Genomic DNA, 26,115 nt, shown 5'->3' on the forward strand with positions numbered 1-26,115 from the left:
TCAGAGTGAAAGAGCCCGCAGACACCAAGCGATCCAAGTCTCTCATTTTCCAGTTGAAAAACAGGAATAGAGAGAGAGAGTCTTCTGGTCAAGGTAGCAGCACTGACTGGTAACTGAAGTTGGTCGTATCAGTTAAAGCGTCCTTTTCCAGAGTTCTGTTACGATACATGACACTCCAGTTCCCTAGTAGGGACTCATGACTGCCTGTCTCCCTGGCAATGACAGAAATGCCAATCCTATTCGACTCATTTGGTGATTTGGTATAGGATTCAGAGGGGCACGCGGCGAAGGCTGAGCGAGCGCTGTCTGTGGTGAAGCTCATCACGGGATGAGGCCATGCCCCACGCAGCTCAGTCACAGCTGGGTTTGCGATGATGCACCCAGAGTAGTTGTTTTGGGTGGGGGCTGCGAGGAACTCATAAAAGATGTCAGAGGAGGAGAAAGTTGGCAAGAAGTGGATGCTTTCATCTGCAGAGACAGGCCCCTGAGCCCTAAAAAAAAAAAAAAAAAACACCCCCCCGCCACACACACACATACACACAAAAGTTCACCCACTACACCTGCCTTCCCCAGATGGGGCTCCCTGCGCAACGCCTCCTAGTCCTCCGGGATTTTCCAACGGTGGCGCAAGCTCCTCCCTCGCCCGAGCTGGACCCAAGCGCCCGCCAGAGCCGACACTTGGGGGCGGTGAGGAGTGGGCCCCGCTCGCGGCCATTGGTTGTGCGGCCTATAGGGGCGGAGGGACGACGCGCGGGCTGTGCAGAGCAGGCAGCCGCGGTCCACTCCCGCTGCGCCCGCTGTCCGCCGTGCGCCCAGACTGCGCGCCGCGCCGCTGCGCCCGACATTTCCGAGGACGGCTTCGCGGGCGCGGATCGTCCAGACGGCAGCACAGCCCCACCGCGAGCGCAGGAGACCGGCCGGGAAGTCGCGTGTCCTGACCTGCAGGTCAGTGAGGGAGACTTGCAGGGTCCCGAGCTCTGGGGGTGAACGTGCCCTGCGCGGAGGGCGCCCCGACTCCTTGCCTGGGGCGGCCTCGGGTCCTGGAGGCGAGCTGCCTCCCAGACTTCCCGAGATCTGGGCTCCCGGAGATCTGGTTCCTTTCTGTGGAACACCCCCAAATCTATCCCTTTCGCGGTGTCCTTACTGTCCCGAGAAGCAATCGCAGCCCGGCTCTCCGAGTCTCGGGGTGACTCCACCGGCTGCAGTAGGAGCTGCGAGGGGCCCTGAGAGCAATGTCCTTGGCCCCGGCATGACCTGCCTCGGTCCCAGACACTGGGAGCCGGGAAGGTCTACCCTCGCTCTGCAAGGTGGATTCCTCCATGCAAGTGTAGACAGTTCTACACTTTGCAGAGTGTGTGTCTAGGTGCATTTTGTTTGCTTTTGCCTTTGTGGTCTGTGGAGTGTCATTCTTGGGTTTGTTTTGCTCCTGTCTGATTTTCTAGGGTCATTTGTGTCCCTTCCCGGGAACGGGGACTCGCCATGCGCACACTGACAGCTGGCTTTGCACCTTAAGGCGCTGGAGAGTCTTTTCGCCCGTCTTCGCGTGGCCCTAAATCCGGGGAAGTTTTATGTGGCGCTGAGCACTTGCGTTTCCCAGGAGTGTTTTCCCTAGCTCCCAGAAACCCAGTAGGTAACTGCGCCAGCGACCCTTCCCATTTCCTGGGTCTGATGAGACACTGGAATCCTGCCTTTCCCTGTCGAGGTGTGAGGAATGATGGGCAAATTGCTTCAATTCTGCTTTAGGAAAGGTATATGTAATGTGCCCTCCTCCAGAGAGCAGAGGGATTCATTCACAGAAATCTCTTGTTGAGGACCAGGATTGGGGCTATGCCTGCCTGCTTTCCTCCACCAGATACCCGGGTTCCATCGGACTCGGGTTTGATCTCAGACTCTGCAGACCGAGTCTGTTTGTTAATGTTCTTCATTTCCTCTCCCTGTTAATTTTCCTTCGGAAAATGTTCTGCTAAAGTAAGTACTTCGGTAGTTCTTTGTGGTAGATGATGGGCTCCGATGGCTAGAGGACCTCTCAAAGCCATCGCATCTGGTACAGTCTACACTACAGGTGCAAAGGGCGGGGAAACTGATAGCGTTGCTGTCCTGGGTCGGACCCGCGGGACTACTCCCTAAGACCTTTCTCCTAGGTGCCTTCTCCTAGGTGCTTCCAGGATTCATTGTTCAGACAACAGCCTGTCAACAGGAAAAGAGGCACAAGTGACAGTCTTTTCTTAAAGGGTTTGCCTCTTAAAGCAGTCTTGCGGAGCCCCATGCACCCTCTGAAAAAAAAAAACAATATTTAATTGCTGAATTATACAACTAGTCTGGGTGTCTCAGCTTATTTGTGATCGTGCCCATAGAGGTTCTTAAATATCTTTTTGTAACTAAATTCTCTTCATTTTACTAAGTAGAGTGGTGTCTTTTCCCCCGCCACCACCACACACAGAACACCGTTTTTAGCTGATCTGTAATGCAAATTGCCTTTTGGAGGGCTTGTGAGTGAGGCTGCCTGGTCTCAGAGCCTCCCTCAGCCCATGCCCTAGTCACCCGCAAATGCTGGACATCCTAGGGCCGCCGAAGCATCTGCCAACCTCGGAAGTAATCTGGAAATACTGAGATCCAGCACGTGGGTGGAATATTCCATTTTCACGTTTTGGCTTTGAGGGGCTTATTATTTTTGATTCCTCTATATAAGACAAAGTGTTTTGAACAGCTGAACACACACATTGATTGTTCTCATTAAAGAAACCTAAAGAAACCTGTTGTAAGGTAAGATCGAGTCCATTCTCCCTTGCTGTTGGTTCGTTCAGTTCAACAGATTTTACTAGATGTCTACGATGTGGACAAAAGCATCAGGAGTTAAGAGAGAAATAACTGTGTGATTGCATGTGGCATCAACTCCACGAGTTTATTTGCAGGTTTCCTGGGTTTCTTTTTCTTTTTTCTTGTTCTTTTTTAGTGAGAGCAGATGAAGAATGACAGAGCTGATTTGTAAGAATGACCAACCATACTAACCTTTAAGCAAACTTGGAGTTATACATTCAGTATAAAAAAGAAAGACTCATCACAGGCAAAATTCTGATTCAGCCTCTATGCTAGATCAAGTCTGAGCTCATTTGATGATCATTCTTCTCTGGCTTACTCTTCTCCCTGTACTTATATTACAACATTTTTGGGGGCTCCTTTTTTGTTTAAAGTTTGTAGAGTTTGTATGAGCATTTTTATACTTAATTAGTTTATAATGAAGAAGTGAAAAATAAAATTATGGCTGAATGTTTATGTTTTGTTCATCTGAGTTTTTTAAGTAGTAATTTAAGAATCTGAAAAAATACATTTCTGAATGGCCCTGGATGCCAGGCACTATGTAGGTCCCACTTACCTGGCTCCTGGTACCCATAAGCCATTCAGTAAATATTTGTCAAATGAAACTAAAAGTCAAAAAGTAGTGCCGCAGAGAATGTTGTTTTCTTCAAATATCTACTTGTGGAGCCTATTATATTGTATTAGTATATTGATACAAAGTATTATAGGCCTAATTTTTATAGACTTTCATGATTGTTTATAATGAGAGCTAAAAATAATAATAATAAAGCCTTTAAGTTAGTTAATGGAATAGGGAACCCAACAAGGAAGAAGGTCAAGCTTTAAGCCCACAAATTGGCAGGATTTCTTTTAGCCAGCATATGTACCTAGAGGATTCAAGCCAGAGACTTAGATGAAGAAGCCCTTCGTATGCGTATGTGGCCCAACCTTTGATTTAGAATTCAGGAAGTCCATCTGTGCATTCACTGGCCATTTCAGGGGCCGGGCAACAGTCTACTGGGCCAATTTCTGTGGTCCCTTCTGTTCTGATTCTGACTTGTGGCAGATGTGTCCCTAGGATAAAATGTCTTCATGTTCAGTCTCATGACATTAAATGCATCCTTCAAGAGTTCCTTATGAATATAGGAAATAGTCATTATTTAGCCTTTACTAAGTTCGGAACATTTTTTTGAAAAAAAAAAAAAAAAGATAAAGATATCTGAGCCGTCAAACAGTCGTACACACTTTAACATATCTCTAAGTATGAAGAGGGATATACTATTCTCATATCTTAAGTAGAACATCGACAACATCCTGTAAAATGTGATGCTTCCTCAAAGTACATTTAAGCCCTATTAGGAAGATTGACTTTCTGGCATCAGCCTGAGAGTCAAACTTTGAAAAAAAAATGGTAGAAATGAACTATTTCAAAGGTTTGTGTTAAGTATAGACAGTACAGAAAAAGAGAGGGGAAGGAGGAGGGGGAAGAGAAAAAACAAGTCCTGGGCTTAAAAACCAGCAGTATTTTCATGGCATATGCTGTAGTCAAATTTTATTTCTATTTCTTAATGAAAATACCTTTATTATTTTTTCTGATGTTAATACACATTCTTTTTGTCAAAATATAAATATAGAAATGCACAAAATAGAATGTTAACATGCCCCGTAATAGTAGTACCCTCTGACAAAAACATATGTTAACAGCTCGGTATGTAACCTCTTGTTTTGTTTTGTTGTTTTAGCATCTAAAATATATGTGTGTGTAATAGTAGTAGCAGTAGTACTTGTTGTTTTACAAAAATGGAATCATACTATACACTATTCTGAAGGTTACTTTCTTGACTTAGTCATAGATGTTCAGCATGTTTTCATGTTAGAAAATACGGTCCTTTTTCACAGGGAGGGGAACAACACACACTGGGGCCCTTCGGGGTGGGGTGGTGGGAGGGAGAGCATCAGGGAAAATTAGCTAATGCATGCTGGGCTTAATACCTACGTGATGGGATGATAGGCGCAACAAACCACCATAGCACATGTTTACTTATGTAACAAACCTACATGTCCTGCACATGTATCCTGGAACTTAAAATTAAATTAAATTTAAATATATATATACACATATACACACACACACACACACACACACACACATATATATAGCCCTTTTTAATATAATAGGATCAAGAGACTCCACTCTGTGACTCTTCTGTCATTTCTTTAACTAACCCTTGACTCATGGACATTTTAGTAGCTTCAATGTTTAGCTGCAGAATACATCTTTGTGCATGTACTTTTAAACTTCTCTGATTTTTTCTCCATTGGATAAATTCTTAAAATGTATCATTTACACTGTTATCCTATAATGCTATCTAGTTTGTGTGAAAAGAGAAGCACTCCAATAGTTCATGCAACAAGCAGTAGACCTTCCTCACTATGACCCGTTCTTCCCTATGCCTGGCACATAATACTCTTTTCCTTAAAAAAAAGTTTTTATTAGCAGTTAACATTCCTATAGAAAACTACACAGATCATAAAGACATATCATAAAGACATAATTTATGTGCTCATTTTGACACACCCATATAAATGGTACCAGGCTCAAAAAAAAAAAAAAAAAAATTTACTAATGCATGTTGAGCATCCCTAATCCAAAAATTGAAAGTCTGAAATGTCCCCAGATCTTAAACTTTTGAGCATTGGCATGATGCCACAGTGCACAGTACCCTTTTCATCAAAAGGCAGCATGGCAGGTTGAGACTGGAAGCCTGTTGTTTGTTGTCGGTGCTGTTGAACAGCTGATACAAGTATTCTTGAGATGCAACTGTACCGCTTAGTCAGTGTTTTTGTTTGTTTGTTTGCTGTTTGTTTGTTTGTTTTGAGATAGAGTCTTGCTCTATCACCCAGGCTGGACAGTGCAGTGGCACGATCTCGGCTCACTGCAACACCCGTCTCCCGGGTTCAAGCAATTCTCCTGTCTCAGCTTCCCGAGTAGCTTGGATCACAGGTGCCTCCCACCACACCTAGCTAATTTTTGTATTTTTAGTAGAGACGGGGTTTCACCACATTGGCCAGTCTGGTCTTGAACTCCTGACTTCAAGTGATCCACCCGCCTCAGCCTTCCAAAGTGCTGGGATTACAGGTGTGAGCCACTGCACCTGGCCTGCTTAGTTACCCTTGAACACATTTTTTTCTGTGTATTAACGATGTCATGTATTTTAGTGTTCAGTATTTATGTGTGAATAAGTGTAAGAAAATAATTGCTATGAGTAGCATATAAATTCAGTCAGGAATTATGGTGACACCAAATAACCACAAATTGTCCCCATGGGTAGCTAAGATAGTGACATTTTTGCTTTCTGATGGTTCAATGCACACAACTTTGTTTCATGCAAAAAAAATATTAAACATATTGTATAAAATTACCTTCAGGCTATGTGTATAAGGTGTATATGAAACATGAATGAATTTTGTGTTTAGACTTGGGTCCCATCCCCAAGATATCTCATGTATATTCAAATATTCCAAAATCCAAAAAAAATTCAAGATCAGAAACACTACTGGCCCAGAGCATTTTCGATAAGGGATACTCAATCTCTACCCTCTGCCGTTCCCCTCTCCCCTCAAGGCAAACCTGTCGTTCTAACAACTACTCATGGGAAAGTCCTTGGTGAGCTTGGATGCTAGTCTCAGACCTTCAGAAAGACTTCTTGCCAACAAAATGGGTGCAGTTGAATGGAATGAGCTTCCAAGATCCTTCCAAGTCTGTCCAAGTGTCACCTTATTATCCCCTGTCAGTTTTGGTCTCACATTTTTCCACTGAACTCCCTGCTTGGCACATATTTTGATTCATATGATAAAAAGCCTCTAGTTTAAAAAAAATTACTTCTTTTTTGTCTGCCTTCCTCTTGTTAGCCACTCAGCTCAGTTCTGAGTACAGAGTGGATCTAGGGTTGGAAAGTGGGTGCTGGACCCTCAATTTGTGGTCTCTGTCACTAGCTGGAGTTCCTACTACATATCCTTTTTCAAAAACAAGTGACATATAAACAATGACCTTCAAACTTCACTTAACTTTTGGGGGCGTCATTTTCCTGACTGCTAAAGACTTGTAGCTCTCTGATTCTGTGAAAATTGTTTTCTTTTGTTGTTATTGCTGCTTGTGTGGTTTTGGTTTTTGATGGTTTTACTCGTTTTTTGTTTTGTTTTGTTTTATTGTTGTTGTTGTTGTTTTGTTGTTTCTGGTTTTGAGACGGAGTGTCTCTGTTGCCAGGCTGGAGTGCAGTGGTGCGATCTCTGCTCACTACAACCTCCGCCTCCCGGGTTCAAGCAATTCTCTTGTTTTTTAACAGGGGAAAGTTAAGATTGAGAGGAACTACAAAGGAAAACAAAAGAATAAATTAGGTATCTGATACATATTTGCAGTTAGTTGTATGATTAATGAAAAAAGAGAATATTTGCTTCTCTTGTGCTCATCTGTTTTCATTCCTCTTATTATTTTCCTAAGAAGCTGAGGTTTTTGGATTAGTTCCCTGGCACAGTGCTGGTAAGGAGATTGCTGCTCACATCACCATGGCTATGATCTGCGTCGAGTACTACTCAAAGCATAGTCCATGCACCAGCACCCATTTGAATTATTACTTATTCGTCATGAGATACAGAGCTCGTGCCAGAATATAAATCAAATAAGGCACTAGGCATACTTTTTAGTTTAACTATTTCTTTTCTTTCTCTTTCTTCTTTTGTAGCAAGACTTTCCTGATGAAGGAAGCACTGTATTTATTGCAAGTTTCTCATCTCACAGGGACCTGTAACCAACATGTCACTGAGGGAGCCAGATGGCTGCTTTGAGTAGCCCAGATCTCCAAAGTAGTACTTTGTAGTCAAATTGAAAATTTTATAAAAATGTAAACATTTTCTTTTTCTGTGCTGATTTGCTATTGAATTTTTCGAGCATTTTTGTTGCATTTTGGTTTGGTTTGGTTTAGCATTGAGGTGGAGTAGCTAACAATCCTATGGTATGTGATATTCCTGAATGTAGTGAATTATAAGCTTCCCCTACAATGATCATGAAGTGGGTATTTTCCTTGACCTTTTTTATTTCCACAGATGAGCACAGTGTCATAGGTCGTGATGATAAAAGACTTGTAATTTTCAAAGGATGGAATTATCATGGAGTTTAATTTAAGGAATTCTTTTTAAAATGCATTCTGGTTCATATTCAGCCAGAGCTTTATCGTCTCACTATGGTAAACTCTCTTGACTTTTATTGTGCCCTTCAGAATACATTTGTTACAATCCTCCAGCTTGTTCACAAGAATGTATTTCAGTATTTCCAGCACACTCCTCCATCCTTTCCTCAATTATCCTGGTGAACAGTTGACCAAATGAAATCTTAGCTTTCTTAGACATTGTTGAAAGATACAATTGGTTTATTTTTTAAAGTATGGGCAGAGTTTGCCCTGGAACCAGAAATTATTAAATTTTATTGCCATAACTGAAGCATTTCTAAAATTTAGAGAGGGTTCATCATCATTATTCTTTACTGTTGATGCTTACCCCCTTTGAGTAATCTTTATGATTTTACACAAGATCATTTATTCATTTGTTAAATAAATATTCTTTTGCTTGTAAAGACAGAATAAACATGAGCTATCTCTCCAAGAAGCTTCAAGTTTCTTTATTCCCTTATTCTTTCATTCATGCAGCCATCTAACAAATGCTGATTGATCATCTTTATGCCACATTCTGTACTGGTCTGTGGATATAAGATAAGTGAATTGTTATTTCTTTATTCTAGGACTTCCCAGTCTGTTAAAGCAGATAGGTGAATAAATACCATAAGTATAATAAAATGTGAGAAATGCTAGCATAGAAAGGTACAGAAAGTATGCTGAGAATGCAGTGGAGGGAGCCAGAAATTTGCATAGAGAAAGTAGGTAGGGATTTCTATTAGGTGAATAATAAACAGATGAGATGGCTTGAGTACAGACCTGCAGTGAGTAAATTGGATTTGGGTTCAAGTTAGGGAGATGATATGTACACATATAAGGATTAGACATAAGTATTTTTTTAATTGGGGAATTGAAAACAGTATGTTATAGCTGGAACATGAATCTTAGGTACAGTGGTAAAAATGAGACTGGAAAAGTAGCCTGTGGCCAGATCATAAGGGACAGATCATATAACAGAAGTCTTAGATTTCTCACTGTAGCTGGCAACTATACAAATTATAGATGCATTAGACTTATGCACACAATGATAATATTCTATCCCTTCCTGTACATTGTTAAGAAGTATTTGTGCAATGTATGATTGAATGCAGCAAAGAATATCGTTTTTCTTTTTCCTCTTTATTTTATTTATTTATTTATTTTTTGAGATGGAGTCTCGCACTGTCACCCAGGCTGCAGTGCAATGGCACGATCTTGGCTCACTGCAACCTCCGCCTCCTGGGTTCAAGTGATTCTCCTGCCTCAGCCTCCCAAGTTGCTAGTTTTTCTTAACCAAAGGCAGTACCACTGACCCTTGTACGATGAGTTGTTTTTTCCACTAGGAGCCATGAGTTAGTCTTAATATCCTTATTGCTGCTCACCGGTTCCCACTGGAAACCATTTGGCCTGTTTAAGTGACAGCTGGTCAGGATTATCCCTATACAGTAGCAGCTCATCATATTCGAGCTTGTTAAGGAATATGTCTTTGGCTCTACCGGTAGCTAAATCTCATGCCCTTAAACCTAACGCTTCTATGAAATTAAAAGCTAACCAAAACAGCCTTTAAAACCTTCTTTCTCACCAGTGCCAAAAGAGAGTTTTAATATATTACATACACAATTCATACAACACCCAGCTATTCATAAGTTGACTTATTTATGCTCAAAATTCTTAGAGACCCATAATAAACTCAGCCATCAAAGTATAGTGAGACCTTATGTTAGTTAGTAGAAGGAGAACGATGCTACAGTAACAAATAAGCCCCAAATCTCAGTGGCTTAAAACAACAAAAGTTTATTCATGTCGACATAAGTGTCCATGGGGCCAGCAAGGGGTGAAGATACTCACTGTGGTCACTCAAGGATGCAGACTGATAGACATTGGCAGGTACTTACACCATTATACAATCACTGCAGCAGAGGGAAGGGGTGTGGCAAATCTCACACTAGGTCTTACGTTTTCTATCCAGAAGGGACATGTCACCTTTCATACATTTCATTGGTCAAAACAAGTCATACAGTCACCCTAAATTGAGAGGGAGTGGGAACATGCTATCCTACGACAGCCCTACAAGAAGAGACATCAGAAACATTTCATGAACAACATTAGTGACTACAAGTCTCAAATACATTCCTCCTCAACACACAGCCTTCCCAGAGAGAAGGAATGGAATGAACATACAATTTAGAGACGGAGAGGTGTAGACTTGAATTCCAGTCCTGCCTCTAAGTGGTTGGGTGAGCTCGGACAAGCCTTTAAATTCTCTGAGATTGTGGGGCACAGTGGCTTACGCCTGTAATCCCAGCACTTTGGGAGGTGGAGGCAGGCATATTTCCTGAGTTCAGGAGTTTGAGACCACCCTGGGCAACATGGTGAAACCCCGTCTCTACTAAAATACAAAAATTAGCCAGACATGGTGGTGGGTACCTCTACTCCCAGCTACTGGGGAGACTGAGGCACGAGAATCGCTTGAACCCAGGAAGCAGACGTTGCACTGAGCTGAGATTGTGCCCCTGCACTCCAGCCTGGGCAACAGAGCAAGACTCTGTCAAAAAAAAAAAATTCTCTTGAGTTTTAATTTTCTCATTTGCTAAAAAAGATGGTGGGACATAATACTAACTGACTTAATGTATTGTGGTGATTAAATAAAATACACATACATATACAGACACACATCCAAAATGGTACATGCTTTTATTTGATAAATACTAGCAGCCATCATTTATGTTGCCCCTGTTCTTGTTTCTCAAACTGATTTGTCTGCACATTCTTTCTTCTCCACAAGCATCCTGGGTTTGCCTTCCTCTGCCAGTCATGCTCTGCAGACAGACTGCTACTCCTCAATGACTTGAGGATGCCCTCATCACCTCTTTCCTCTCTCTTGTACCTCCCATCACTCTTCTGCCATAATGTGTCCCTGCATCCCAGCCCACACCATTGAAACAAAAATGAACTAATACCGGATGAAAGAATAGTGAATAATGGGTGAAAGTGTAGGCTATTTCTACAAGTGAATTTACAATGCAGAGCTCACAACCTCTAAAAGTAAGTTAAAGAGCTCAGCCTTAACAAAGAACAGTCAAAGTCAGTTAAATCTTGTATTAAAGATTATCCATAATTTCCTTGAGTAAAACCATATTTATTTATATTTTTAAAAGAATGTGTAACTATTTTCTATAGGTCACTACTTTGGCAGTCTGTTTTCCACAAATAATTCCTCATTATTTTTCAGTTTCACCTTCTTACATTTTCAAGTTGAAATACGCTCTGGGAGAATTGGAGCCTACACTTGTCTATTGCTTCCATATTGTCTTTGATAGACTCTGGTCTTGAATTGTTATCTAAAATGACAACAGGCTGCTGAGGACTTGATTTCCACCCACACTTGATAGTCTGCCATATCATTTTGTTCTATGTTATGAGGAACATGTAGACATTTTCTTTGTTAACCAGACTTTTGAGTTCGCTGTGCTGCCTGTGAGAGAGAGAGCATTGGCAGTCTCGGCCGCTGTGTTCACATTGAGGATTAGCAGGACCACAGGAAACTCATATGAAGGTGCTTTCCTAATGAAGGACACAACGTCCTCTTTCTGTTTTCTCCCTTCCTAGGTGTCCTTGGAAATCTGGGTAGATGAGTAATTTTGCAGCCATGAGAGAGCACTCAGTCTCCTTGTATAGATCATGTTTTATGTAACCTCTGTCTGATATCAGACTCATCGGGTACTGACCATTTCAAGTCCCTACCTGTATCCTTAGTCATATGATTGGTGATGACTGGGGAAAAGCACTATTCATATCAATGTTTCCTATTTTTTTAAATTGCAGCTGTATTTTGCCATGACTAGCTTCAATTTCTGAACTGCTCATTGGCCCCTATGACAAAAGAATCTGCCCTAGACTGTAAGTGAGTTCATGGGGTCAAAAGTTAAGACTCTTGCTACACTAGAGAACTCACCCAAAGCAAGGTAATTAAGGAGGTGGTTGCTAGTTATAAGAGTTGTAAAGAGTTTGAGGTTTTTTTATCTGTGGAACTTGCTATTTGCAGCCTCTTTGACTTAGCTGCCCAAGTAAAGTCTCTCCTTCTGTTTAGTTTATCTGCTGCTTCTGTTTCCTGAAGTCCCTACTTTACTTTGAACCTGGACCACATTGGCTCTTGTGGGTTCTCCCTGATCTTCTCACAGATCACCTACTTATTGGTCCTCATTAGAAAACTGCTAGTCCCAAGCTTTGACTGGGTGTTTAAACTGCAGGAGAGATATCCTTGGCTGCCTCTGAAGATGACTGATGATGTAAGATGCACATAACAGGATTACTTGCTCCTGGAGGCCCAGATGAGATTCAGTCCAGTGGGTGGTGGCAGGAGTAGAGTTGTGAATAAGGCTTACTAGTGAGTCATCATTCCTGGTCTTCAGGCAGCCTCTTCCACCACCATAGGCACAGTTTCCTGGTCGTATTCAACTTCCTCTAGTTCATCCTCTGATGCTTCACTGCAAGTGTTTGTGGCTTACTGGGCATCATGAGCTGATGGTAGCAGCAAGTAGTTGAGCTTTTCTGATGCCCACGGAAGAATCTGGCTTCTATCACTGTATTTCCTTAGAAGCGTCTAACATTTTGGCTGACTTACTGCATATTTTTCCAAGCATATTTTCTTGAGTTCCTTGGAATAAATTATTTTCTTCCTCAACTTGTATGTTGAAAATTTCTAAAACTGTTGAAAAGTTGCAAGAATAACAATAAATACCTATATATCTGTCAATTAACCAGTTGTTAACATTTTGACACATTTGTTTTATGTATGTATGTATGTATATGTGTGTGTGTGTGTGTGTGTGTGTAATTTTTTTGCTATTTTGGCCTAACCACTTGAGGGTTAGTTGCTGATAATATGAAGCTTTATGGCTAGACACTTTAATATGCATTTCCTAAGAGCAAGAACATTCTCCTATATTACAACTAGGAAATTTAATATTGGTATAATTATCTAATGTACAGTCTATATTCAAATTTCCCCAGTGGTCCTAATAATGTGCTTTATAACAAAGCTGGTCTTTTTTAATTGATCCAAGATCCACCAAGGGTCTTACGTTGAGGATCCTTGTAAGGGAAGAAATCTTGAAGTCTGAATCCTACTTTTTTTCTCTGAGTATTCAGCTGACTACAAAACAATATAATATGGCCAAAACTGGATGTATCCAAAACTTAGCCTGCCTAAGCTGCCAATTAATAGGCATTATTCTTTTTAAATAGCCATTTTACTGTTGAAAGCATTATCACACTTTGACTGCCAGCCATAGAGGACTGGAAGAATGAGATAATTTATTTGGCAAAATTCATATGTACATGTTATGCCAAGCACTTGGCTAATATCTGGATGAGATGGGCAATTTACAGACTATGTAATCAACTAGGGTTCTATCTGTAGTTGTGTTATGAGAAACAATGGTTCATTAATTCAAGGAAATGTTATGCCTTGATTAAAGATGTCATTAAGTGAAAGACTCTGTTAGCTTGAATTCCTACTGAGAAATGCAAGACACATAACATTTATGCATATTTGTGATGTTCTAATCCATTTTTAGGGAATAGGATATTATATAAAGCACCCTAGTTTAAACAAATACATGACTACCGTTGTCAATAGAGATAGATATAAATAGTGACCTGTGTAATTATTTTGCTAATGCTGAATTTTTTTTTCAGACAAGTGGATCCAAAATCTACCAATGATCTTGCATTACATTAAAGGGAAAATACCTCCTTAATGGGGAGTCTTTACTTTTTTTTTTTCAAATTGTGCCTATACCTGTGATCTTATGGATAGATAATAGTTGTTATTCCTTGTTGTATCCTTATGTGCAAAAATAGAGAACTTGATACATTGGTTAGTTTACATTGCTCTCTTTCTATGCATCAAGCCTCAACTATCAAGATATTTTAAGTGGCAAAGAAGTTTGGGGTCTATGTTATAGAGTGAATAAAATATTTACTGCACATCCATTCTTATAAATTAAAAATACACACACAACAACAACAACAACAACAACAATAAGACATTTACAGGAACAGAGACCAACAAAAAGTTTCTCATTAAACTCGTTAGCCTGGATGCCTATGAGAGATGGAATTTCAAGTTCTTCCCTGCTCTCTTAGGACAGTTTTAGAGGCGCACAAAGGCCCCTGAGGTCTGAGGATACCTAGTAGTTTACATACAAAGGATTAAAAAATAAAAAAGCTCTGACTGACTGATTCCCAGGGATTTATGACTCACAAATTTATTTCACAAGCGCAAAATCTTTCCAAATTTCACTCTCTATAGGGAGACTGTTATGAACATTTTCTGATTGGACAAAAAATATATATTGGATACAAATTATTTTGCTATAGAAACAAAATGAGACACAAAAGAAAAGGAACAAGCACCATTCCATTGTCCTAGCACAGCATGGTTTTATGAGAATTCTATTTTATTTCACGTATTTTTTTTTTAGACAGGGTCTCTGTCACCCTGGCTGAAATGCAGTGGCACAATCATGGGTCACTGTAGCCTTGACCTCCCAGGCTCAAGCAATGCTCCTGCCTCAGCCTCCAAGTAACTGGGACTACAGGCACATGCCATCATGCCTGCATAATTTTTGTATTTTTTGTAGAGATAGGTTTTCTACATGTTGCCCAGGCTGGTCTTGAACTCCCGGGCTCAAGCGATCCTCCTGCCTCAGCCTCCCAAAGTGCTGGGATTACAGGCATAAGTCACCATGCCCAGCCCAAGAATTTTTTGAAACGTTTTGCTAAGAATAAGCAAGACTTTTTACTTTACCAATGCCATGATTTAACCAATTTTAGCTGCTCCGAGATTAAAAGATGTTTTTCTTAATATACTTCTAAAATATTGGAAATGATCAGAGCAGGGTGGAGGAAGAATTGATCCCAAAAGCTCTCATTTAAAATGCTGTAACATCTTGAAAAGTCAATCTTGCTTTTACCTTCTTTCTTCCCATTGATTCATTATGATCTTGCTTATGATCTTCAAGTCATTATTTCTCTGGCTGTTGGCTTTTTCTGTCAATCAAGTGTATAGCCAACGACCCTTTCTCCCGCTCTCTAAAAGTGGCTTTCATCATTCTGCTACTTCTTAACCAGTTCGTGTTTTCTTCAGCCTTCAGGTTACTCCTTTTCTTGTTTTGATTTAGGCCAATTACGTTAGCCAAGATGGGTCCAGTCTCCCTGAAGTGTGGGAAGTCTACTCCTTGGTCTTTTGTAAACACCATAAAATAATCATGAAAATGCTATGCCTGGACCTGGTTTTGTACTTGACCGTTTTGTCTAGAAAATTACCCATTTAGCTATATATTTTATTCTAAGACAGTATATTTTTAAACAATTATTCTTGCTAAGGGAGTGATTTGGATACAAAATCCTCCCATGGATATAAACATACTAAAAAATGTATTAAGAATAATAGTTAACATCCGGGCATGGTGGCTCATGCCTGTAATCCCAGCAGTTTGGGAGGCTGAGATGGGCAGATCATCTGAGGTCAGGAGTTCGAGACCAGCCTGGCCAACATGGTGAAACCCTGTCTCTACTAAAAATACAAAAATTAGCCAGGCATGGTGGCAGATGCCTGTAATCCCAGCTACTAGGGAGGCTGAGGCAGGAGCATCGCTTAAACCCGGGAGGTAGAGGTTGCAGTGAGCCGAGATAGTGCCACTGTACTCCAGCCTGGGAGACAGTGTGAGACTGTCTCAAAAAAAAAAAAAAAGAATAATAGTTTGATTTCCCCCAGAAAAACAAAGCTAAATAAATGCAAGGGACTTATACCTATAATTACTTTTGAGACTGTTTGAGGTAGATGATCAAAACAGTTAAGTTCATATCGTTTTTTGAAAGATTCTCCTGGGTTTTTTTGTTTTTTGTTTTTAGCTTCCCTCAATCAGCTGTGTTTTACATATCAAGAAAGATATATTGTGAATATTCTGAGAATTATACCTTATGTAGATAACTAATTTTTAAAGAATTAGTGCAAAATAAGTTCTCTAAAGTAAAAATATTCTGAGTATAATTATATTTATTTTTATTTTTGCTAAGGAAATAGTTTACAAAGCCTAACAGTAATCCAGGTAGACAAAAACCATCACTAAGGGAGAGATGGAGGAGACTGGACTGAACCCAAAGCAACCTAATGACCTGTCCTGGAATTGATTCTTAAAATAAATCACTGATACCAAGCTATTCGTTTGTCATTGCTCTAATTTTTATCCACCAAAGTACTATGAAAAAATTCTGAGTGTATTTTCTGATCATTCATTTAAGCTGTAGATTTAAAAGACTGTTCATTTTTATCTTTTGTCTCACACCATCCAGTCCAGATCCATGAATTCCAATGGACGATTCAGAATCTCCATCTCCCCACCTTTCTTTGCATAACATGCCCCTCTAATTCAATGTTCTCAATGTATGATAGCAGATAGATGCAGTGTATTTCCTTAACTTGACTTTGGTTTTTATCATGCCAATTGAAGGACTCATAATGAACGTTCACACAAAACTCTACTCTCCCAAAGCATTGTACTGATTAAGTAAAGGCGGTTCTCAAATAGGCAACTCTATGGATGGCTGAGTCAGCTTTGAGTAAGGGTAGCACAAGGCCGGGGAGTAAATGTTTGCCTTTGAATGCAAGTGAAGATTTACATTTAGAGAAGGGTGGGGGGAAGTGTGTATTGTCAGCAGTAATCTTCTCTCAGCTAGTATGACCTAAAAGGCCACTAAGCAGAGAGGAAGCATTAAGAGAGAAGATAATCATGCAAAGGGTAAAGGAATGGCTGCAAGGTCTTATATAAAACATACATTTTCTAAATAGAATGAAAAACAGCTTTGCTCAGATGTGATAAGCTCCTTTCTGGATTCTGGAAATATTCGTTTTTAGGTGTTCTACAGAGGGAAAGATCTAACACATCATCTAAAACCATTAATTCCATTCGACTATCAAATCTTCCTTTTGTGTACTGGAAAAACCATTTCATTATGTTGTGTTAATACTTTATGGCCACTTTCCTCATGGTTGAGAGGATCACCTTATGGAGTATGACAGCAGAACCTGATAATGATGGAACATTGATGTGGCATCTAACAGCCAGGCCACTCTTTAAATATAAAGTCTGCAAGGGAACAAAGCAGCTTGTCCCAGATTTCCACAACAACAACAAAACCTTTCAAATAGTCGTTATTCACGTAGAAATGTATTTGAATAAAGGCCATGAAATTTAAAATTGCTGTGCCATATTTGAGGCTAGCTGGCAGCCTGAGTTTTACAAACCATTGTGTCATGGAAGTCAAGGACGTGGTGCAGGCTGTGCCCACACGCTGACTGCCATGGCTCCTGCAATGCTTATGTAAGAGCACTCACTCAGAGATGAGAGCTGGTCAACTCTTCTTCGTTTATGGAGAATGAAGGTACGTGCTAGAGAGTACATTTTTCTTCTTCCCAAACATTATTGTCCTCATAATCCTTCCGTGGGAAGGAAAGCTTCCATTCTTTAGAACAGGTCCCAGGGCTGTGGTGCTAAATGATGCAGAACCAGAGACCCCAGGTCTGCGCTGTCTATGTTGTCTCTCCGTTTCCCCACCCCACTGGGCATACGGTGAGAGACTGCACATCCCGCCTTCCTCACTTCACTAGGAGGCTGCTTTTTTGTAAATTTCTTCCCAGCCCAGGCTTTTATTCCAAGAGACAAAGGGAAAGTTGGCTGACCATGAGCTAAAACATTTCCACAGGTCTTCATTTATAATGTTGTGATCCAGCTGTCTCATTTTCCTTTCTCAAAAATCACCTTCCGAGGACAGTGATTCTGAGGAGGAAAAAAAAGCAGCAAAATCCCCACGTGGCTTTAGGTGTCACCTGAAATGAGAGTCTGCGGGCGCTGCCCCGAGACAGGTCAAGGCTATGCATTTAAGATGAAGTCTCTTCTTTTCCTCAAACCTTATCTGTTTGGGAGCAACAGCCCAAGAAGTATCATCTTGAAACACACTCATTTGATTTCATTTCCGCAGTGCCACCTCCAGCCTCATTCCACACTGCCACAATGCCTAAACACATACAGGCTGGGTCACCCTGAGCATTAGACAGCTACTGTTAAATAAACCCAGAGAGAAAGAAGATACTCCAGTTTTTAAAACTTCAATAAGGAAATGAGAATTAACTTTCTAACAGTGCACATACTCTGTTGTTTCAGAGTAGATGTAATAGTGAAATGAAATTTGTGTAGCTGTGATTTTAAATTAAGAAGTACCCTGGAAATGGTACTAAAGCTACAATATTTAGGCGGAATACTTAAGGAAGAAGATATTTAGTTGTGAAATGTCAACTAAGGACACAAGGTTTCATTTCCTTGTTTTCTCCTATTCTTCCAAGGCCACTTAAAAGATCAGATGCTTTGACCAAACCTTCTGAGCCTCATTTCCTATAAACTCTCCTGTCAACAGTTGAGGCTCGTGGTGGGGTTTTGGTCTGAAAGAAGGCAATCTTCAGGAAGTGAAAACCTACTCTTAGAATATTTACCCTGTAAAATGATATTAACAAGAGGTCTGGTAGCCGGCTGTGAGATTTACCCACTGAATTGCTGATATCAGAGTGACATTGGCTGTGCCTCCAGCCCCACTCCTAGAAAGTGATACAGACTGGGGTAGCAGAGAAGGTAGCTTTAGAAAAATCAGCCAACTTCAGCTGAATCTTTGACCTGCACCTGTCAAAACTGTAGGACTAAGAGAGACCTTAAAAGTTCCTCTAGACTTTCTAGAAGGAACTACCTATCTACTGGTACTTTACTTGGGATGGCCTTTTATGATTTTCTAAGCAAGATTATGGAAAACATTATCACATCTTAACTCAAGACCTCCTGGAGAAGTAGGAAAGGTAGGCATCACTGTTGTGCAAATGAGAAAAATGAAAGATCAGGACTAAACTGTGGGCTTGCCCAAGTAAGTGGCAGATAGGAACTCATTATCCAAAGCATAATTTGTCTCTTCCTACCACAGTTGAGAAAACCAAGGACACAGTTCAGGCTTGGATTCTAGTCAGTTTTCTGTCACTGTCTAGCTATGTACCCTGAGTAAATCGCCATGTCTTTGCATGTCAGTTTTCTCATCTGCAAAATGGGAATAATTCCTGCTTTCCCTGCCCTGCAAAGCAGTCATGAGGAACACACAAGATGATAGTCTTTGCCTTATCTGCCCATGCTGAAAAGAAATTATGTTTACATTTGATCCTTCCTACCAAAAGCCCTTGCTTGTCTTCTAATTACACATGTGACTTTTGTCAAATCAATTAGCTTCTTTATTTCTCTGTTTCCTCTGCTACACTTAGGAGGTTGTACTTGAACATTTTAAATAGTTTTTCCCTTCCAATCCGTGAGGCTTCTGTCCTAGTTTTGTTTTCTATGCTACCTCTGCGACTCTTTGCTATATTCCCCAAAGATGAACGGCTGGAACATTTATGTGCTGTAAAAAGCTAGGTATTGCCAAAACAGTGTAACACGTTTGCAGTCCCACTGCGATTCTTCTTCTTCTTCTTCTTTTTTTTTTTTCTTGAGGATGGTCAGAAACCTGTAGCAGCCTAATGGAATTAAAATCACCAGGCAATGCAAAATGAGGAGTAGGAGTCAAATTATTTTAGGAACTACTAAGACACCATCCCTAGCCTACTCAAGAACTCACTAGGACTCATTAGACTGCACGTCACCCAACAGGGACAGCCCTCTCTGAAGTGTCCCCACCTTAACAAGGATCATTAGTGCTGTTCAGCTCCAGCCACAGTGGCAAATGTCAACCCCTCCAAGAATCAGCTGCTTAATTAGATTTGGAGAACAGAAGGAAAAGGCAAGTTCTCCAGATAAAATGCAGGGCAGAGTTTAGGAAGAGAAAGCTAGAGGCAGAGTGAATGTTTTCCTGTTCATTTTGCACCACAATGGAAGCAAGATTTAGAAATGCACAACAAAATTATCTAGAGCCATGCAGAGCTAGGAAGAGCATCTTTTCTGGACTAGAAGAAAGATTTATCTATCAGGAGGGATCCTCTTGTCTCACAGCCTGAACACAGTGAAGAGATTTTCTTTGCACCTGGCTAAGAAATGGTCCCCCCTCCACACCCCTGAAAACACAATACCCTACACCCACCCATCCACCAAGTCCCATTATCTCCCACCACACACTAAACTCATTTTTTCCTCCATTGCTTTACAGTTCAGCATACTTCCATGTCTATCATGTTGGTCCATGCATAACACCATGAGAAGATGAAGCAGGTGTTGGACTATTTTACAGATAAGAAGTGATGCTCAGAAAACGTAGGTAATTTGCCCAGTTTCCCAAATATAATGGAGAACTCGGGCCTCAAACCTAAGTCTCTTGACAGCCAACCTGATACTCTCTCTACCATTCAGAGAGAATCTAACCTTTGTTCTTCTTCTAAATGAATCTAAAGTTTTTAAATTAAATGCCTAAAGTATGTGAAACAAAGTACCTAGGTGCGTTTAAGGAAAAGAGTTACATAGAAATGGCACCTGAGGCCAGGCGCGGTGGCTCATGCTTGTAATCCCAGCACTTTGGGAGGCCGAGGTGGGTGGATCACGAGGTCAGGAGTTTGAGACCAGCCTGGCCAATGTGTTGAAACCCCGTCTCTACTAAAATAGAAAAATTAGGTGGGCATGGCGGCAGGCGCCTGTACTCCCAGCTACTCGGGAGGCTGAGGCAGAATTGCTTGAACCCAGGAGGTGGGGTTGCAATGAGCCAATTTCGTGCCACTGCACACTAGCCTGGGCGACAGAGCAAGACTCCGTCTTAAAAAAAAAAAAAAAAGAAACGGCACCTGATTTCAAGGAGATAGAATTCTCATAAACAAATCAGCATCTTATAAACATTTGATCAAAAGCAAGCTCACATGTGCAGTGATTTTCCAAAGTGTGCTACAGGGATTTACTGGTCAGGAATTATGCTAATGAGCTGGCGAATGTATGGAATTAATTTTCTGGGGGAGGGAGGTTTGGAACTAACTTTCTGTGTTCTCAGCTCAGAGTATATACTTGGAGGATCTATTGAAATCACAGCAGATGGAGCACATCATAAATGTATTTTCCCTTTTATTTTATCTTCAGCTCCTTAGAGAAACACAGCACCTAGGGTACTGTAGACAGAAAATAAAAGTTCATTTTTATATCATCATTTGTAATACAAAGACATAAATATGACTGATTCCTAGGGGAGTTATTTCATCTTGTTTCCTCCCTGGTGAGTTTTCTAATTAATCCTTACTGAAATAAAAACTAAAAATGAAATTTAAATGTGATTTTTCTGAAGAATGCACTGAGTTGCTTTTTTTTTTTTTTTCCAGTCTCAATGCACACCTGATCCCCTGCTGCCTTTGAGAAATAAGAAGTTTTGTTGTGCTGATTTAACAGCCTGTGAACTCTGCGAACACGATCGTGAAAAAATGCCAATCTGTCCTGTGTAAGCCCTGTGTGAAGTTTTGACTGTAATCTACCAGATCACTGCTTCACCCTCCATAAAGATGTCTGAACCTGATGCTTCCTCGGGATTTTCGGGAAGTGTGGAGAATGGAACTTTTCTTGAGCTGTTTCCCACATCCCTGTCCACGTCAGTGGACCCAGCCTCAGGCCACCTGTCAAACGTCTACATCTATGTGTCCATATTCCTCAGCCTTTTAGCGTTTCTGCTTCTGCTTTTAATCATTGCCCTCCAGAGGCTCAAAAATATCATCTCCTCCAGTTCCTCCTACCCAGAGTATCCAAGCGACGCTGGAAGTTCTTTCACCAATTTGGAAGTCTGCAGCATCTCCTCACAGAGGTCCACTTTTTCAAACCTTTCATCCTGAGGAAAATGGAAGGGTCCTGGAGTGTGGCAGTAGTTTTGACGTCCCCTTACGGAAGTGTCGCGTGAAGCGTTGTCTCATGAAAGAAATGACCCTTTTGGCGTAGACCTGCTTCTCCTTCTCCTTTTTCTCTGATTTCTTTTCTGTTCATGATGCTTTTCATTTGGGGATGGAGACGCCAATGTTGGTGGAAATGTGTGCAAACCCCAAGGTGCGGAGTTTCACACAAATGGCTTGATGAACCTAGACTGGGCTTCTTCGGGTAGGTCAGTTCATTCCACTTTGTTGGGCGTTGTAGACTCATCTGAGGTGGCCTCTCTGTGGATGATGGACATGGACTCTTGCACTTCATTTCTTTTACAAAACCGTGAAGTCAACTGAGCCTGCAGAAAACTGGCAAAATCAAGTCTGACCTACGTAGAAGTCATTTTCCATATTTAAAAGATAAAGTGGAGACACCAAATTTAAAAAGGAAGAGAGTCAATTTAGATTTAATGTGTAACATTTCTAAAACTAAGGTAAATATATGCTAAATATTTTCTTTAACTTCACTTTAACAAGTGAAAATCACACTTATTGATGAATGTAAGTCATTTGGAAAAGTTTTGGAAGAGTTTACATTTTAATAGCAAGACAAACATGTATTATGATGGAGCTTGTAGTGTATTTCTGCCTCCTGGAGTTTTATTTTGTTTTTCTGCTAATGTTTTAGTCATACTGCCCCAAAGTTGTGGCATTTTTGTGATTAATTGCTGTTACTAGTACTAAGAGAAGCACCAGAAGAGATGCCAAGAAGTTTTTATATGAATAATTTCTATCAGTGAGAAGCATATGGAAAATATTCATGTAGTTGTATTTTATACAGTAATAACTCTTAGCTGTCGTGTAAGTTCCTTTATTCAATTTCATAGTCTTTATAATTTTAGTGCAGAATTATATTAAGCCTCCAAGATGTCTGATATTTGTTCACTCACATTAGGTTGCTGCAAAACTTAGAAACGAAATTGAAAATATATGTGTTATTATATACTCCACGAATGTCGCGTCTCTGATAATTAGTTGTTGTATGTTAACATAATACTCTACATCAGGATTTCAGGATGTGAGTTTGTATTAAAAACTGTAGGCACTCAAGTTGTGTAGCAGCTGGGAGCTTTAGGGATCCTAGGAGCTGCCGTGCTGCAGGCAGCAGAGTATGTCTGAACTCGGCGGGCGGGCGGCAGGGGCTGTCTGTGAAATGAGGCACACATGTGCACTCCGACATGGAATGTGGAGGAACTCAAGCTGCCCCTGAAAACAAAACAATCAAACTGCAGCTCCTTAAGAGTAAGAATTTTAATTTAATTTTGAAAATAAATGGCCCACAGGGTAAACACTGAACTTACTCAACCTACAGGAGGCCACTGCATCAACACGCCACGGTCTTCCCATGGCAACCGAATCATTCCTTGTTCAAAACATTTAATCATCTTAAGCAGTGGGGCTTCAACACACGCTTTGGTTGAATTGTGCAGTCAGCACTCTCCAGGGACTAGAATGGGGGAAAGAATCCACTATTTGCACAGGGTTAATCTTTATCATTCTAAAATGCTGAGCGAGTGGCGATCTGGGAATGAAAATCGGAAGGCTGCTGCTTCTTTCAATGCATAAGCCTCACTGAAATCAGACCACATTTAACTATTTATATATCAAAAACATCCCCGACCACCATAAGACCAGTACAGAGTTGCTGCCCTAAAATGTATAATTAGTGAAAAATTTACCTCTGCTTCCATTTAAATCATGGCAGTGGGTTGGGTGTCATTATGTAGTATAAAAACTGGACTAGATAAACTGCTATTTTAGAGCATTATTAGCATTCTCTGAATATATATGTGTGTATATATATATATTTATATATATGCTCATATACTCCCAATTAAAAGTCATATGAAAGCCACACAGGATTAACAGAGGCATCTATATTATCACTTTTGCTCTTTGACTAATCTTATGCTGTTTTGGTTATAGAGAGAAAAAAGGACATGGGTGAAGTGATTTTTTTTTTTTTTAAATAAAAGGACAAATTTGCCACACAACAGAACAATCTGAGTATGATCTGTCCTCGGGGTATCTTTATATCCTTTCCTTGTGAAATAGATATAAAGACTTCTGACAGCAAAACTACTTTAAAAATCAAATCAAATCAAATCTACAAGCACGCTCCCATTCCTCCCCTGCTGCAATGGTTCTTGCTCTCACTGTTTAGTAGAGAAATTAAGAGCCACATTCAAAGATGGAAAACAAGATTTGTCATTAGAAGCTTGCCAAGGTAACAGATTGTACAACTTGAGATGAATTCATGTTGTTTAAGAAGTTCAGAAAGGTTGGAAGATGGGTTTATAAATAAAGAAGTGGAGTCCATTGAAAGCCTGTTTCTTTGATTTTTTTCCAGTGAGGTGATTTATAATCTCTTCTAGAGAAGAAGCTTTTCCTAGGAATTTTAAGCATACACCACACACACAGAGAGATGTATAGAGAGACATATATTTACATATAAGTATATCACTCCTTTTCTGTACGTTCTCTCTGAAGCAGGGTCAGTAATGTGTGACCCAAACGTCAGCCTCTCCCCAGCCCCGCAAGGGTCACCTCCTTCTGGGACAGTGAGTCCCACATTTCCCAGATGAAAAGAATGATCTGGGTGCTCTGACAATAGAGAGGATCCCACGCCACACCCCAGAACTTCAGGAGTGGAGCCCGGGGTATTTCTGAATATTTTTAACAGGGACTTCAGGTGGCGTTGACGATCAGTGGGGAAACTGGCAGAGGAAGGATCACATATACTGTGCTTATGTATTTGCGAGGACAGGGGTCTTACCTCTCAGCCACTGCCCTTATAACTGCAGTTGCTCCAAGCTGAGCATCCCCCGCACAGCTCAAAACCCTCTCTGGGACCTACTTTCCTGCTCGAGTCTGAATCCAGCCACTCTCCTCCTCAATGGAAAGCTGCTGCTGTTGTAATAAACTTGGTGGAAGAGGGAAGTGCAAAAAGTCACATCTCTTTCTTGTCCCATCTCTTAATTCCCCACAAGATGATATGCATATAATAGACAAGGTTAGAGGACCGGGGGTAGCTGACAGGATTTATAAGATGAGAGAAAATATTTTATATTGAGTACTAAGTAAGACTATTCCCACAGTCCAAAGGAAAACAAGAACATAACTAGGAAAACGTTATCTAGGAGAAGCACCAGTTTCTAAACTTGCTCCCCTGTCTTGAAGTATGCCTCCCATCCCTCTGAGAGACGCTGCCACTTCAATCTAATGCCAAGTCCCACTCTCCCACTCTCTGTTAGAAAGTCCCCTGGGATACGTTCCTATCAGTCCAACACTCTGGACCTAAGACTTCAGAGAGCCTGAGTTATTCAAGAGAGAATACTCCCAGGCTGTGTGTGGATGGGTGTGGTATGGATGGAGTCCGGGAGGGAGGTCTGTAGCAGAGGAGTTCGTGGTAGACTCTGGATCTCCCAGAACCAGCTCTCTGCAGTATCTCTCTATCAGTGAGAGGACAACTGTGCTTCTCTTGGTTCCTGGTTATCCAGCCAGTCCAAGCATGCATCTGTGTGCACGAACACACATACACATACACACAGAAACTCACAGACACATGCTCTTCACCCACACATACACCATCCAGGAACAAACAATAATCCTGTGTTCAAAGACAGTACTTCAGTTTTCAAAGTCCTCTTACTTCGATTTCACTCTGCCTTCAATGATGAGCCAAGAACAGTAATTCCCTCTCACTCATCTTTCTCCTTCAAAACCATGCCTAAACATCCACCACTTTGTAAGAAACATTTCCTACTAATACTGCTTTTCATAGCAACAGAGCCCACGGGCCCCTGCAGTCACTTCTGACTGTGCAGAGACCTCATCAAACCATTGCAAGCATAGCTTTTCTTTATGTTGGATTGGGTCCACTCTGGGTTAAGGTGTTTGTCACCCTGGACACTGTAATAAGACATTATTATCAATGGGAATTTATTAAATAAATGAATACAAGTGGTGTTTGGTTTTCTGTTCCTGTGTTAGTTTACTGAGGATAATGGCTTCCAGCTCCACCCACGTCCTGGCAAAGGACATGATCTTGTTCCTTTTTATACCTGCATAGTATTCCATGGTGTATATGTACCACATTTTCTTTACCCAGTCTATTATTAATTGGCATTTGGGTTTATTCCTTACCTA

The 26,115-nt window shown here is 40.8% G+C and overlaps 1 protein-coding gene across 5 annotated transcripts; it reads left to right on the top strand.

Annotated features, from left to right (window-relative positions):
* On the top strand, positions 1–24,291 carry SERTM1 (serine rich and transmembrane domain containing 1). 5 transcript variants are annotated; one of them, XM_017951181.3, is made up of 3 exons: positions 1–945; positions 20,238–20,341; positions 21,385–21,563. In XM_017951181.3, the coding sequence occupies exons 1-2, from the start codon at positions 574–576 to the stop codon at positions 20,292–20,294; spliced, it is 429 nt and encodes a 142-aa protein (XP_017806670.3). In that variant the 5' UTR covers positions 1–573; the 3' UTR covers positions 20,295–20,341; positions 21,385–21,563. The 5 variants fall into 5 exon arrangements, with proteins under 5 accessions (XP_017806670.3, XP_031511648.1, XP_003913828.2 ...); XM_031655788.1 differs by lacking the exon at positions 20,238–20,341 and having other exon boundaries at positions 559–945; positions 21,385–24,291; XM_003913779.4 differs by lacking the exon at positions 20,238–20,341 and having other exon boundaries at positions 679–945; positions 21,385–24,291.
* The last annotated feature ends 1,824 nt before the right edge of the window (positions 24,292–26,115 follow it).

Source organism: Papio anubis, chromosome 15, assembly GCF_008728515.1.
Source record: "Papio anubis isolate 15944 chromosome 15, Panubis1.0, whole genome shotgun sequence".
NCBI classification, from domain to species: Eukaryota; Metazoa; Chordata; class Mammalia; order Primates; family Cercopithecidae; genus Papio; species Papio anubis.